Consider the following 17,072-nt stretch of genomic DNA (forward strand, 5'->3'; position numbering starts at 1 on the left):
AGGCATGTTTAGGACTTTTGTCATTGTACAAACCTGACATTAATGTAACACGCAATAGGGGTGCAATCAGAAAACAAGCACAATGTGCTAGTTCAATTTATTTTAGATCAACACGTTTCTGAGTTCTCACCAATAGCACAGAAAATAAGCAGTACAAAACAGAGGATTGTGGGTAGTAGACTAAAGCATTACACTAACCATTAGTAATTAATTTTCAAAAAAGAAGAAAGATGTTTCTAATCAAAATTTTATCTGTTAATTATGTTCACATGGGGATCTTTTAGTTCCAAAGCCCTTTCATTGATTGCCCATTGACATACAGCAGGAAGAAGACACAGTTCATTAAATCAAAAGACTGCCTAGTAAAAAATAGGTATAACTGAAGTAGAAATGTTAAAGGAAGCAACATTTGGTGTATCTGCAAGCATTCTGGTACCAAGTGATAAGCATAAGTTCAAATCTCAACATCACTTTGTGGTTGTAACTCAAGAGATAAGCAGAACATTGTTTGCTTTAAAAATGTCATGCAGAAGAATATAAATCTCAAAGACGCTGGGCCTCAGAGAAATGAAAATCAAACAGGAAAGACGGGAAAAAGGTGCATCAAGCTGCTACAGTCACACTGTGTAACACTAATAGAGCTTTCTTCTTTTGAAGCTACATTGTATGGCTTAGTATAAAAGATAAACTCCCTTAGGATTCAGAAGAGTAACTACGACAGAAAATGTATGAGGGAAAGGAAAACATAGGAGAAGACACGTAAAGAAGAGCTGTGGACTAATCCTTGTCAAAATATTTTCTGAACTTGTGCATTTGAATCATACATAAATAAGAAGAAAAATCTTATTCTACTGTCTTGCCATTTAACAGAGCAAATGCTGTCACTGAAATAACACACAACACAGAAAAGCAGTGTTTTTATCAGTGTACTACTTAACAAATAATATACTAGACCCATAACAGTAAATGTTTATTTTTCTGAAGTACTATGATCAGTATGAATGAATAAATAGATGATGTCATACTCAGTCTGATAAGATGTCTGTATTATTGATCCATTGTGTCCATTAACTGGCCATCCAAGTCGGAAGTACATTGTTGCCACTTGTTTTAATACATATTCCTGAAAGGAACATACACTCTGTATTAATTATTTAGACATTTTCAAATGCTTGTGCCTCATATAAATATAATGGTAATGCAATAACAAATGCAATCTAGTACTTAAAATCTAATTTCTTTTAATACAGTGTTTATTAATTGGTATGTTTACTTTCAGCAATTTTTATGAAAAAAAATTATAGATAACAATTAGTTAAAACTTACAGATAATTAGATCTAAGAAAAGTTTTAACAAAAAAAGGATCTGAAGGGTGCTCAAAGATGATGCAAAGCTGTCCAAGTTAAGTCAATTCCAGAAAAATTTCACCACATTTTTTAGAAACAGAAGAAATACCACAAGGTGGAATAGACTATACCCACGACACTATACAGATCTGGTTAAAAAAAAAGTATACATACAAACATATTTACATAATGCAATACAGTACGTTTCGCATAAAAGAAGTCTACTACAAGTCCTTTTTGGGGGTTATCCTACCTCTTTAAGCTTTCACTTTTTCGATCTTGCTCAGTGATTTGTGGAAACAATAAACATTAAAAAAAAACCTATGTGTAGTATGTTCTTTTCACAAGAATGAACAGAGGATGTGGCTGTTTTCTTTTTTTTTCAGAGAAATACAGTATTAAGTGTATCCCACTCCCACTGAATGCTGGGAATAATTTTGTATACAGGTTTCTTTATAACTATGTGGACTACAAATCGGGCATACCCCACCCACTATTTAAAAGATATAAACACAAAGCAGTTTCTTGCAACCAGCATAGTAGGCGTACCCCAACTCACAGTATGAACTGGCCAGTTCATCTACCAAAGTCTGCCTCAGTGACTGTACTCTGGATTAAGCAAGTACTCCCTGTGCTAGCTCTATGTCCTGACCACTGCAACCTGTTTTCCTTGTGTCTGCAGAGAAAACCCCATATGAATCTGTGCATAACAACACAGAAATTGAGAAAGATCATTTCTGAAGCATTGGATGCCAAAAAAGATACCTTTATAGCAGTGATGTGCACCGGAAATTTTTTCGGGTTTTGTGTTTTGGTTTTGGATTCGGTTCCGCGGCCGTGTTTTGGATTCGGACGCGTTTTGGCAAAACCTCCCTGAAAATTTTTTGACGGATTCGGGTGTGTTTTGGATTCGGGTGTTTTTTTACAAAAAACCCTCAAAAACAGCTTAAATCATAGATTTTGTGGGTCATTTTGATCCCATAGTATTATTAACCTCAATAACCATAATTTACACTCATTTCCAGTCTATTCTGAATACCTCACACCTCACAATAATATTTTTAGTCCTAAAATTTGCACCGAGGTTGCTGGATGACTAAGCTAAGCGACCCAAGTGGCCGACACAAACACCTGGCCCATCTAGGAGTGGCACTGCAGTGTCAGACAGGATGGCACTTCAAAAAAATAGTCCCCAAACAGCACATGATGCAAAGAAAAAAAGAGGCGCAATGAGGTAGCTGTGTGACTAAGCTAAGCGACCCAAGTGGCCGACACAAACACCTGGCCCATCTAGGAGTGGCACTGCAGTGTCAGACAGGATGGCACTTCAAAAAAATAGTCCCCAAACAGCACATGATGCAAAGAAAAAAAGAGGCGCTGTGAGGTAGCTGTGTGACTAAGCTAAGCGACCCAAGTGGCCGACACAAACACCTGGCCCATCTAGGAGTGGCACTGCAGTGTCAGACAGGATGGCAGATTTAAAAAATAGTCCCCAAACAGCACATGATGCAAAGAAAAAAAGAGGTGCACCAAGGTCGCTGGATGGCTAAGCTAAGCGACCCACGTGGCCGACACAAACACCTGGCCCATCTAGGAGTGGCACTGCAGTGTCAGACAGGATGACATATTTATAAAATAGTCCCCAAACAGCACATGATGCAAAGAAAAAAAGAGCCGCAATGAGGTAGCTGTGTGACTAAGCTAAGCGACACGAGTAGCCGACACAAACACCTGGCCCATCTAGGAGTGGCACTGCAGTGTCAGACATTATGGCAGATTTAAAAAATAGTCCCCAAAGAGCACATGATGCAAAGAAAAAAAGAGGTGCACCAAGGTTGCTGGATGGCTAAGCTAAGCGACCCAAGTGGCCGACACAAACACCTGGCCCATCTAGGAGTGGCACTGCACTGTCAGACAGGACGGCAGATTTAAAAAATAGTCCCCAAACAGCACATGATGCAAAGAAAAAAAGAGGTGCAAGATGGAAGCAGTGTGACTAAGCTAAGCGACACTAGTGGCCGACACAAACACCTGGCCCATCTAGAAGTGGCACTGCAGTTTCAGACAGGATGGCACTTCCAAAAAATAGTCCCCAAACAGCATATGATGCAAAGAAACAAAGAGGCGCAATGAGGTAGCTGTGTGACTAAGCTAAGTGACACAAGTGGCCGACACAAACACCTGGCCCATCTAGGAGTGGCACTGCAGTGTCAGACAGGATGGCACTTCAAAAAAATAGTTCCCAAACAGCACATGATGCAAAGAAAAAAAGAGGCGCAATGAGGTAGCTGTGTGACTAAGCTAAGCGACCCAAGTGGCCGACACAAACACCTGGCCCATCTAGGAGTGGCACTGCAGTGTCAGACAGGATGGCAGATTTAAAAAATTGTCCCCAAAGAGCACATGATGCAAAGAAAAAAGAGATGCACCAAGGTCGCTGGATGGCTAAGCTAAGCGACCCAAGTGGCAGACACAAACACCTGGCCCATCTAGGAGTGGCACTGCAGTGTCATACAGGATGGCAGATTTAAAAAATAGTCCCCAAACAGCACATGATGCAAAGAAAAAAAGAGGTGCAAGATGGAAGCTGTGTGACTAAGCTAAGCGACACTAGTGGCCGACACAAACACCTGGCCCATCTAGGAGTGGCACTGCAGTTTCAGACAGGATGGCACTTCCAAAAAATAGTCCCCAAACAGCATATGATGCAAAGAAAAAAAGAGGCGCAATGAGGTAGATGTGTGACTAAGCTAAGCGACCCAAGTGGCCGAAACAAACACCTGGCCCATCTAGGAGTGGCACTGCAGTGTCAGACAGGATGGCACTTCAAAAAAATAGTCCCCAAACAGCACATGATGCAAAGAAAAAAGAGGTGCAGGCATCGCATCCGACACAATTGGACTCTCCTTGGGGATTTGTTATTTAGAAGAACGCACAGTTCTTTGCTGTGCTTTTGCCATCTTAACTCTTTTAAGTTTTCTAGCAGGAGGATGAGTGCTTCCATCCTCATGTGAAGCTGAACCACTAGCCTTGAACATAGGCCAGGCCCTCAGCCGCTCCTTGCCACTCTGTGTCGTAAATGGCACATTGGCAAGTTTACGCTTCTCCTCGGACGATTTTGATTTAGATTTTTGGGTCATTTTACTGAGCTTTATTTTTTTGGATTTCTCTCTCTACTATGACATTGGGCATCGGCCTTGGCAGACGACGTTGATGGCATTTCATCATCTCGGCCATGACTAGTGGCAGTAGCTTCAGCACAAGGTGGAAGTGGATCTTGATCTTTTCCTATTTTACCCTCCACATTTTTGTTCTCCATTTTTTAATGTGTGGAATTATATGCCAGTAATATATCAATAGCAATGGCCTACTACTATATATACTGCGCACAACTGAAATGCACCACAGGTATGGATGGATAGTATACTTGACGACACAGAGGTAGGTAGAGCAGTGGCCTACTGTACCGTACTGCTATATATTATATACTGGTGGTCAGCAAACTGTGCAAAACTGAAATGCACCACAGGTATGGATGGATAGTATACTTGACGACACAGAGGTAGGTAGAGCAGTGGCCTACTGTATCGTACTGCTATATATTATATACTGGTGGTCAGCAAACTGTGCAAAACTGAAATGCACCACAGGTATGGATGGATAGTATACTTGACGACACAGAGGTAGGTAGAGCAGTGGCCTACTGTACCGTACTGCTATATATTATATACTGGTGGTCAGCAAACTGTGCAAATCTGAAATGCACCACAGGTATGGATGGATAGTATACTTGACGACACAGAGGTAGGTAGAGCAGTGGCCTACTGTACCGTACTGCTATATATTATATACTGGTGGTCAGCAAACTGTGCAAAACTGAAATGCACCACAGGTATGGATGGATAGTATACTTGACGACACAGAGGTAGGTAGAGCAGTGGCCTACTGTACCGTACTGCTATATATTATATACTGTTGGTCAGCAAACTGTGCAAAACTGAAATGCACCACAGGTATGGATGGATAGTATACTTGACAACACAGAGGTAGGTAGAGCAGTGGCCTACTATACCGTACTGCTATATATTATATACTGTTGGTCAGCAAACTGTGCAAAACTGAAATGCACCACAGGTATGGATGAAAAGTATACTTGACGACACAGAGGTAGGTAGAGTAGTTGCCTACTGTACTGTACTGATATATAATATATACTGGTGGTCAGCAAACTGTGCAAAACTGAAATGCACCACAGGTATGGATGGATAGTATACTTGACGACACAGAGGTAGGTAGAGCAGTTGCCTACTGTACCGTACTGCTATATAGTATATACTGGTGGTCAGCAAACTGTGCAAAACTGAAATGCACCACAGGTATGGATGGATAGTATACTTGACGACACAGAGGTAGGTAGAGCAGTGGACTACTATACCGTACTGCTATATATATAGTTATACTGGTGGTCAGCAAAATTCTGCACTGTCCTCCTACTATATACTACAATGCAGCACAGATATGGAGCGTTTTTCAGGCAGAGAACGTATAATACTGGTGGTCACTGGTCACTGGTCAGCAAAACTCTGCACTGTCCTCCTACTATATAATACTGCTGGTCCCCAGTCCCCACAATAAAGCAATTAGCACACTGAGCACAGATATTTGCAGCACACTGAGCACAGTCAGATATGGAGCATTTTTTTGGAACGTAGATATTTGCACTTGCAGCACACTGAGCACAGATATTTGCAGCACACTGAGCACAGATATTTGCAGCCCACTGAACATAGAAACTGAGAGGACACCAGCCACGTCCTCTCACGATCATCTCCAATGCACGAGTGAAAAATGGCGGCGACGCGCGGCTCCTTATATAGAATACGAATCTCGCGAGAATCCGACCGTGGGATGATGACGTTCGGGCGCGCTCGGGTTAACCGAGCAAGGCGGGAGGATCCGAGTCTGCCTCGGACCCGTGTAAAAAGGATGAAGTTTGGGGGGGTTCGGACCCCGAGGATCCGAACCCGCTCATCACTACTTTATAGTAGTCACACCAATCCTAGGGGGTAATTCAGAGTTGATCGTCGATGTGCTAAATTAAGCACATCTACAATCTGCTTCCCTGACATGCAGGGGGCTGCCCAGCACAGGACTAGTCTGCCCCACATGCCAAGACCTGCCCTGTCGCACAAGTACAAAAGCATCACACAGTGGCGATGCTTTTGTACTTGAAGAGTAGCTCCCTGCCAGTGCAGCTCCTGCACGCTGGCAGGAGCTACTAGTCGCTGTAAGGGTCGCAGCGGCTGCGTGTGATGTCACGCAGCTGTCACGGCCCCCCAATGGTCTAGGCACGCATGCCTAAATGGCGGCCAAGCGCCGCCGGCTTGCCCATTCCCGCCCAACGGCCGCCTCTGCCTGTCAATCAGGCAGAGGCAATTGCATGGCTGAGACAGCTGCCGGCTGTCTGGCATGTGCAGGCGCACTGTGGCACTGACGCATGCGTTATTCAGACCTGATCAGCTGCTGTGCGAAAGCGCACAGCACCGATCAGGTCTGAATTACTCCCCTAATACTGTGAGTTTGGTATGTATATTTTCCAAACACAATTATTAGAAGATTTCGGCATCACATAAAGATACCTTTATGAGAATTTCAATTATCTTTTTACCCATAATTTGGAGTATGCATACTATTCTGTTGTATTTGTTTCTTGTTTATTTTTTCCTTTTTCCACACATCACTGAGCAAGAACAAAAAATGAAAGCTTCAAGAGGGAGGATAACTCCCAAAAAGGCCTTGTAGTGGACTTCTTTTATGAGGAACATGTTTTTTTAACCCGATTTTGATAGTGCCTTGGGTATAGTTTATTCCACCTTGTGGTATTTCTAAGAAACATTCTGATCACAAAATACTTGTTACATCTTATCAAAACTTAAAGTTTTGTGACAAGAAAAGACATATAACACCAGCCCACACATCCTACAGTAAGTGCAGACAAAATGCAAATCCCTAACTTCTCAGACAGGCATAATGTAGCATATAATAACATATGCACTACTGATTACAGTATTCCAACCACTGTGCACACTTGTAGACATGCACATGTAGTAGTGACCTGTGCAGAATTGTAGAAATGTATTATAAAATATTTCATTTATATGATTTTTCCATGAGGACAGTGGTCTTGAAACAGTCTGACATATGAATTATTCACCATTTTATGAGATCAGCAAATGCCTAATATTAAATTGAAGCAATTTCTTTACAAATACCACCAGGGGGTCACTTGTGTACCTTAATGTAAAACGTAGTTAGTACTAGACAGAAGATAATTTGGGGAAAAACACAGTTTGCTGCTAATTTTAGAATTTCATGTATATTTGAAGAAGCATACGTTGGCAAATATAGATACATAGATAATTTGATTCTGTGTGGCAAGTGTTCAAATGATAAACACAACTAACAGAATTATGACAATTGGGTTCAACTCCAAAATAGCTTAATTTACTAATCATAAATCTGAATATTTGTAACACTGAGAATTGTGAAACAGCACAAAGGCAGAATAACCTCCTGATGCATTGTATGTTTTAACCAATATATGGAACTCGTGCGAGCTCAAAAAGTGTATAACTTTTTAAAATATATCACCTGCTACTGTATGCTGTACAGTTTCTAGCACCTTTAGATACATGATTGTCTTTGTAAATACACATATTTGTAGCTAAATAAACATACAATAGTTGGTCATTTCATCTGACCACCATAATAGCACAAAATGCTATTTAATTATCTAGCTGTTCTAGACTGATTAGACAGTCCTTATTGTGAGTTAACTGCATTGGGCCTCATGGGTAATTCAGACCTGATCGCTAGGCTGCGTTTTCTCACAGCCTGCGATCAGGTCCGAACTGCGCATGCGTATGCACCGCAATGCGCATGCGGGTTGGGCAACTGCACCGGGCATCAGTGCACAGCGACAGGATGGTGCGAAAAAAACATGGACAATCACAAGGAGATTGACAGGAATAGGGCGTTTGTGGGTGGCAACTGACCGTTTTCAAGGAGTGTCTGGAAAAACGCAGGCGTGTCCAAATGTTGGAAGGGAGGGTGTCTGACATAAACTCTGGTCCCGGACAGGCTGAAGTGATCGCAGCAGCTGAATAAGTCCTGGGCTGCGCACAGCATGCACAAAATCAGTTTGTGCAGCTCTGCTACACATGTGTTCGCATATCTGCCTCCCCTGCAGTGCACATGGTTTTGCCCATTAGCTAGCAAATTTGCTGCTGCGATCAACTCTGAATTACCCCCAATATTTTCTATAGCTAAAGAGGTGCAGCAGCAGTTAGGATAAATTAAACTACTAAAAAGGACTACTGTATATTGCGTATCTATTACTGTGTTAACTATTGTCACACTGATCTACAAATTGCTTAATTTCTATTGAATTGCCTGCCATTATATGACGATCATTATTTTCTGAATACTCCTGTTTCTGTACCCATGTCCTCTTACTCCCCTTTAAAAAATCTACCAGATTTTTCTGTTTATCAAGGCTGTCCGGTTAAGTAATTTTCTGTGTATATGTGGTTAGCTTCTCTGATGCAGCCTGAGAAGAACAAGCTTATGGAGTCATTGCCAGTGAGAAAAATGGAAGATCCACTGGAGCTGCCATCTCTACTGTAAGGAACCATCTATACCAGTGATGGCTAACCTTGACACTCCAGCTGTTTTAGAACTACACATCCCAGCATGCCCTGCATCAGTTTTAGCATGGCCAAATAGCAAAACTGATGCAGGGCATGCTGGGATGTGTAGTTCAACAACAGCTGTAGTGTCAAGGTTAGCCGTCACTGATCTATGCCTACACCCACACCAGCACCCAGGGTACCACATGTGACAGTAATGTTCATTTTTAACTTTTAATTGAGCATCTCTGATCTTGGTATCTTGACAGCTCTGTTTATGCTTAGATCTGTGATATGTGGGATAAATTCATTATTAATAAAGTACTTTTAATTAGTTATTATTGACATTTTCTTAAATTACACCAGCATATTGCATTGTACTTCACAATTGTAAAATTATGACAAAATCCTATGTGATGTGGAAAATACCATGAACAAGCTTCAAAGTATCTTTAAAGAGTGATATTATGATATATTATGGAAATACAAAACCAGAAGTGACCTATCGGGAACTCGAGCATGGAGCACCTTTCTTTTTCATCCACTAGGGGTCACTGGAGTACTCTTGGGATATGGACGGCTTCCACAGGAAGTAGGCACTGAATAAATTAATTTTGGAACTATACCTCCCCTCCATATCCCTGAGTACCTCAGTGTTTTTTCTGTGCTCGACACAGTTAGTAGGCTTGTGGCTTTGCTGCCACAGAGGTCCACATTTCATTGGATTTTTTTCTAAGTTTTTCTTTTTTTCAACGATTTACCAAATCCCTTCCCCCCTTCCAATAGGCGTGGGTCCGGGATAAGTGAAGGCTGCTTTAGCAGCTGTGGGTGTCGGACCTCTCTAAAAAGAGCTCCCTCACTACCACCTGCAGGACTAAAACCTGCAGTAAAGGCTGGACGGAACTTACAGAGAAGCCCCGTCATAGCCCTCACCACAGGGTCCAGGTATGTTGAACGGGGCGGTCAGCTCACGCTGCCGCCCCACTGTGATACTGTCTGTGTGTGTGTGTGTGTGTGTGTGTGTGGCCCAGGCCCTCGATGCCGCTTCGGGCTCCCTCTCCACCATAGCCCGGCTCCGTGTAGAGAGAACGGTATACGGAGCATTGGGGGACACACAAATGAGAGTCAAAAGGCAGGTTTCTTAGCCTAGTGAGTAACTTTGCTGCCCCAGTGATGTTCCCTGCACACAGAAATGTCAGGGTCACTGGATAAAATCTCATGATTCAACTCTTATTGATAAGGGAATACAGCAGCGCTGCATATGTATTACAAAAGGCTATGAAGTCTTTGTTAAAACAAGATTAACCATGTTTCCTGTTGTATTTCCAGAATTTCCTGTGTTACATCTCTCCTCCATTGAAGGCGCAGGGGTGTTAAGGGGAATTTGGGAGCAGGCATATGGCTGGCGTGCACTGCACTTAGCCAGATATATATTTATAGAGACACCTTAGTGCTATTTACTGAGTCGTGCAAGTTGTCTGTCTTTGTTTTGAGTATTGTCTGTCTGCATGAGTAAGACACCAGCAATTACTAATAAGCAGTTTCCCTGCCATACCTAAAACATGGATATACATAATTATTTATATCATAACTGTTTATAATGATATTATCCTAAAGACTGCAAATCTGAATCAGGATTGTGGCAGCCAAATACTGTCTTTGTTCATTTGTTGTAAAGTAAGATATGTTATAACAATTGGTCAGCACATGGTGCTTATAAAACAGTATCTGTGGAGCCGTGTGAGTTCACTCACCTGCAGCAGCTTTGGCTTAATTCACTTGGCCACACCACACTGGATACGCCCAATCTCATCTGATTTTGGAAGCTAAGCAGTGTTGGGCCTGATTAGCCACCTGGGAGTACAAGGTGCTGTAGGTATTTTTATTCTACAGCCACACCACACTGGATACGCCCAATCTCATCTGATTTTGGAAGCTAAGCAGTGTTGGGCCTGATTAGCCACCTGGGAGTACAAGGTGCTGTAGGTATTTTTATTCTACAGCCACACCACACTGGATACGCCCAAACTCATCTGAGCTTGGAAGCTAAGCAGGGTTGCATACTGTTTTGCCATCTGGGGGAAACTGGTGATCCAACTAGATTGCATACTAATACATGCTGGTTTAAACTGTTAAAAAATAGCTCAGTTTGGCCTTACACTATCAATATAAACCTACCATAGGTTTTACAGTCAGGATAGCTCTCCAGAGCGCGCTCCCGGTGCCGGCCACTAGAAGGGCCCATTAACTAAGCTGTGGTCAAGCAGCAGTCATCTCAGGTTTTAAGCCTGTGCGAGGTCACATTTAGTTTCAGACTTGTAAAAATGTGTTATACCTGTGTATCAGGGAGACTCTGTAGCCTACTGGTTAGGCTTCCCGCCAACAGTGTAGATGCTGCTTGCAGGGTCATTGGTTCGAATCCTGGGTTCAACTACTGTCTTTACACCAGATAGTGTTAACAGTCTCAGTACATTATTGGCCATGGGTTTCCTCAGTGAGTACATTGGAAATGCTTCCATATGGCTTAGCATACATGTGTTTGTGGATGATGGTTGTATCCTCAATTGGATGTTGCACTGTGTTTTGATATTATTATAAAAAAAATGTATGTGTGTGTGTATATATGTATATATGTGTGTGTGTGTGTGTGTATATATATATATATATATATATATATATATATATATATATATAATATGCTGACATTAAAAGTCTATTTTGCAGTAAGCAAGAATAATTGGTCAGCACTCAGTGCTTATTAACACTATCTGTTGAGCACTGCAAAACATGGCCACACCGCAGCAGCTTTGCTTATTGTTTTTACAGGTGGCTCTGTAGCCAAGTGGTTAGGCTTTCCAGCCACAGTGAACATTGTGTTTGCATGGACACTGGTTCAGATCCTGGTTTAACAGGTGTTTAAAAAAAAAAAAAAAATCCATGGTAGGACAATTTTTTTCTTTTAATGTTACTTCCTGGTTCTTTCTCGGAAGTTGCTGCCCTACAACACTTAGACTCTGGAGGAGCGGGGTGTTGTTAGGAGTTTAATTTATTAATTGTTTTTGTACAGCATGACTCTACAGGAAGATTCACTATTGCTGGTAACCACATGCACGGTAATGCAGGTTTATACACACGTTACTTCCGTGGTGTACTTACTGGTTGGAGTACATGATCTCTTGCACTTACATGTGCAGCAGAGTACTGCAATGGAAGCATGCTGGGCCCATAACCCAGAGGTAGGCAGATTGAAACTATCCTCTGCTATATGCATTTATGCATAATCAAACAAGCAGCTTCGCTGCAGAGTCGGTCACACAGTGTGTCGGACAAATACGAATCTGGGCCAGTGGCGCAATGTATAACGCATCTGACTATGCATAACAAGATTGTAGGTTCGTCTCCTACCTGGCTCGTTTAAGTTGCCGTGATCGTATAGTGGTTTGTACTCTGCGTAAAGACTGCACAGACAGTTTCAGTTACATTGTTGCGGTCGATTTGCCGCCAGCCCTCATAGCACCAGGCCAGTACGTCAGGTTCTCAGCGAAGGCTGAACAATTTCCAATCAGAGACAATTGCATTTATTGGGTGTTTTACTACATATCGGAGTATACCCTACACAGCAGTAGGGCTGTTGCTTCGCCCTGCTTTGGTAAGGGTTTGAGGTAACAAGGCTGTAGTGGCAGGGCATTCCAGTTCAGGTTTGCCCTAAATAAAGACCACCTTACACTTCTTGCTGCCTACAGCTTATTTGGACGTTGGCAGTTGGTTCTTGCGTTTTCAGCTTCGCTAGTAGCGCATAACGTCCACTATGGCTACGTTCCTAACAGGCGGAGTCGGATTCCAAACGAGATAGATCGCAGACCAAGTGGGGAGGAAAATCTGATTTCCTACCATTGTCTACGCGAATTCCTGAATGATTCCGTCTCAACGACTTCAATTCCTAGGTATGATTCTCAATACGGTAAATCAAAGAATTTACATACCCGAACAGAAAGTACAGGTCATTCGTCATCTGGTACAATTAGTGCTCAAGCCACGCACAGTCTCGGTTCACTTGTGCATTCGCCTATTAGACAATGGTGGCGGCTTTCGAAGCGCTTCAGTTCGGAGGACTTCACTCACGTCCTTTTCAATTGGATGTGTTCGCACAGTGGTCGGGCTCGCATCTGCAGATTTACTGCAGAAGTGAGGTTGTCTCCAAGGGCCAGAGAGTCTCTACTCTGGTGGCTCAAAGTACAGAATCTAACCGCAGGAAACGGTTCGGTGCCTGGAATTGGATAATTCTCACGGCGGACGCAAGTCTCAGAGGTTGGGGAGCTGTAGTTCAAAATTATCAGCTCCAGGGTCTCTGGGCGGATCACGAAAGATTGCTGTCTATAAATGTCCTGGAACTCCGGCCAATTTACAATGCGCTACTATAAGCAGTGCACAGGCTGCAGGCTCAGGCTGTTCAGGTGCAGTCAGACAATGCGACAGCAGTCGCATACATCAACAAACAAGGAGGAACGAAAAACCGTATGGCAATGCGGGAGGTACAGATGTGTCCACGTGCATCTTTGCTGTGTCCCGTCATGTATGGCACGGTTTTGCATGCTATATACTCAGATATTTAGTCATGTCTTGTGGTTTTTTTCTTAATTTGCTGCCTTAATATGTTACTTTATACATATTCTTTTATGGCAAACAAAAATTTTAAAATTCATCCACTCACTTCTCATGAAAAACAGTTTAGCTGTGTTTTGCATGTTGTGCCAAATTTGTAAAAAAAAAAAAAAAAGCAAAGATGTAAGCAGTCACATCTGTAGCTTGAATCCTCTATTGGGCCGAGTATCACCAAATGATATTGTCGGCAGTAGTCATTCCGGGAGTGGACAACTGGGAGGCGGATTATCTCAGCCGTCTGAATTTTCATCCAGTAGAATGGGCATTAAATCCAGAAGTATTTCACATGCTGGTCCAGAAGTGGAGTTACCCGCAGGTGGACCTGATGGCATCTCGCCACAATCATCAAACGCCCTAGGTCGTGTCCAGAACGAGAGATCCAAAGGCAGTGGCGGTGGATGCTCTCACAATCGCGTGGCCATACAGTCTCGCGTATCTATTTCCACCGTTTCCGCTGCTCCCTCTGAGGCTAAAACGGATCAAAGGAGGGTCCGTCACAGTTATACTAGTGGCGCCTCTTTGGCCTCGGAGAGCTTGGTTCTCGGATCTCCGCGGTCTACTCGCAGTCGGTCTTTGGCCGCTCCCACTACGTTCTGACCTGTTACAGCAGGGTCCGTTCCTTTTACCCGATTTAGCGCGGCCGCGTTTGACGGGGTGGCTGTTGAGACAGCCCTCTTAAGAAGAGAGGGCATTCCAGAATCGGGTATTCCAACCATGTTACGAGCTAGGAAGCCGGTTACGGCAGCTCATTATTACAGAATTTGGCGTGCCTAGGTTAGATAGAGGTCTGAGTTTATCCACACTAAAAGTGCGGATATCGGCGTTGTCCATTTATTTTCATAGTAGATTGGCCCTATTGCCGTCGGTTCACACCTTTTATGCAGGGTGTCCTCAGAGTTCAGCCTCCATTCACTCTACCTACTGCGCCATAAGACTTGAATCTGGTTTTAGATTTGTTAGTCTTTTTATTATGAACCCTTACAACAAGTGGATATTAAATTTCTCACTTGGGAAAATAATGTTTCTTTTAGCCTTAGTGTCAGCAAGGCGTGTTTCAGATTGGGTGCTTTGTCGTGCAAACCACCGTATTTAGTGTTTCATGATGACAGAGCGGAATTCCGAGCGAATTCTGCTTTTCTACCAAAGGTTGTGTCATCCTTTCACATCAATCAACCAATAGTAGTTCCTATGTTAACAGGAGACTCTGGTAGGTTGGATGTGGTACGCGCATTACGCATTTATGTATCCCGAACGTCGACCGTTCGTAAGACGGATACGTTGTTTGCTCTCTATGATGCTGCCAAGATGGGTTGGCCAGCTTCTAGGCAGACCTTATCCAGTTGGATTAAAGTGACCATACATCAGACTTACCTTCATGCTAGGTTACAGCCGCCTGCATCAATAACAGCTCATTCCACACGTGCTGTGGGAACATCATGGTCAGCGAGTCGTGGAGCTTCTACGACACAGCTTTGCCGGGCGGCTACATGGTCTTCGGTGCACACGTTTGTGCGCCTCTACAAGTTTGATACGTTTGCGGCATCAGCATCTAGCTTTGGCCGCCTAGTGTTACAGGTGCCAAACAGCTCTCCCGCCCGCGGGGGAAACTTTGGTACGTCCCAAGAGTACTCCAGTGACCCCTAGTGGATGAAAAAGAAAATAGGATTTTGGTACTTACCAGGTAAATCCTTTTCTTTGAATCCATAGGGGGCACTGGACGCCCACCCAGAGCAGTTTACCTGGTTTGGGGTAGGTTCAGTAGATCTTATGGTAACACACTTTCACCGACTGGTTCAGATTAACAAGTTATGGTGTCAACTGTTTAGTTCTCAGTAATGTTGGGTCAACTTTATTGTTGTCCGTTATGTTATATGTAATGCTCCATTGTCAACCTCTCTATCGCTCCTGTTCAGCTCAGTAAAAAACACTGAGGTACTCAGGGATATGGAGGGGAGGTATAGTTTCAAAATTAATTTATTCAGTGCCTACTTCCTGTGGAAGCCGTCCATATCCCAAGAGTACTCCAGTGCCCCCTATGGATTCAAAGAAAAGGATTTACCTGGTAAGTACCAAAATCCTATTTTTGTCACTATGGTGTCAAACTGTGAACAGACATCACCGTGGTAACAATCCAGAAATTACACATCAGGAGTCCCGGGCAGTAGCGTAACTAGAAATTTTTCTCCCCCAAGCCAAAACACTCTCTGCCCCCCCCCCCCCCCCCCATAATTGCCACCAGTAAAGCGATGAATCTGTGCGCGCCTTCGGCGCCTTGCTGAAATGGGCATGGCATTGCAGGAAAAGACTACCTTATACCCTAGTTTTGCAACCTGCATGCCCAGACGTTGGCCACCACAGGAAAAAAAATTATCCTGATTCATGCCCCTTACATTATTTGTAATTTTTCCTCCTTATAGTAATGCCCATTATACATTATGCCACATACTGCAATGGCCCTTAGACATTATGCCACACACAATAATGCCCATGACACAATATGCCACACACCATAATGCCCCCGACACATTATGCCACACACTGTAATGCCTGTGACACATTATGACACGCAATGCCCGTTATACATTATGTTACACACTGCAATGCCCGATACATTATAGCACATACAATGCCTGTGACACATTAAGACACAAACCGCAATGTCCGTGATACATTATGCCACATACTACAATGCCCGTGATATACTATACCACAAACTGTAATGCCTGTGACACATACCGCAATGCCCGTTATTCCCTATGCCACACACTGCAATGCCCATTATACATTATGCCACACACTGCAATGCCCCTGAGACATTATACCACAATGTCCGTGATATAGTATACCACACACCGTAATGCCTGTGACACATTATGACACACACCGCAATGTCCGTGATAATTTATGACACACACCGCAATGCCCATTACACATTAAGTCCTACAATAAGTCTATTAATTACTTTTAAATTACCTGCTCGTTGCCAGAGGTTTCACGCTCTTGGTTCCATGCACGGTGCCAGGGGTTTTCATGCTCAGGGTGTCATGCTCTTTGCCAGGGGTTTCATGCGGTAAGTGTTATGCTTGTTGCCAGAGGTATCATGTGCTGGGTTTCAAGCTTGTTGCCAGGGGGTAATATTCGTTGCCAGGGGTTTCATGCACTGGGTGTCATGCTTGTTGCCAGGGAGTAATTATTGTTGCCAGGGATTTCAATAGGTGGGTGTTGTGCTTGTAACCAGGGGTAATGCTTGTTGCTAGGGCTGTGCTCCCAGTGCCACATATGCCCCTAGTGCCAGATATTCCCCCACAGTGCCAGATACACATATGCTTCCCCCCTGTGCCAGCTACACACATACCCCAAGTGCCAGGTACACAT

General features: G+C 43.3%; 1 protein-coding gene across 1 annotated transcript in view; it reads right to left on the reverse strand.

Annotated features, from left to right (window-relative positions):
* Nucleotides 1–17,072, reverse strand: part of TRHDE (thyrotropin releasing hormone degrading enzyme) — a 992,175-nt gene that overhangs the window by 117,532 nt on the left and 857,571 nt on the right. Inside the window, exon 14 of the mRNA XM_063927453.1 lies at nucleotides 1,026–1,123. Coding sequence (XP_063783523.1) covers nucleotides 1,026–1,123 — 98 coding nt within the window. The remainder of the gene's footprint in view (nucleotides 1–1,025; nucleotides 1,124–17,072) is intronic.

This window comes from Pseudophryne corroboree, chromosome 6 (genome assembly GCF_028390025.1).
Source record: "Pseudophryne corroboree isolate aPseCor3 chromosome 6, aPseCor3.hap2, whole genome shotgun sequence".
NCBI classification, from domain to species: domain Eukaryota; kingdom Metazoa; phylum Chordata; class Amphibia; order Anura; family Myobatrachidae; genus Pseudophryne; species Pseudophryne corroboree.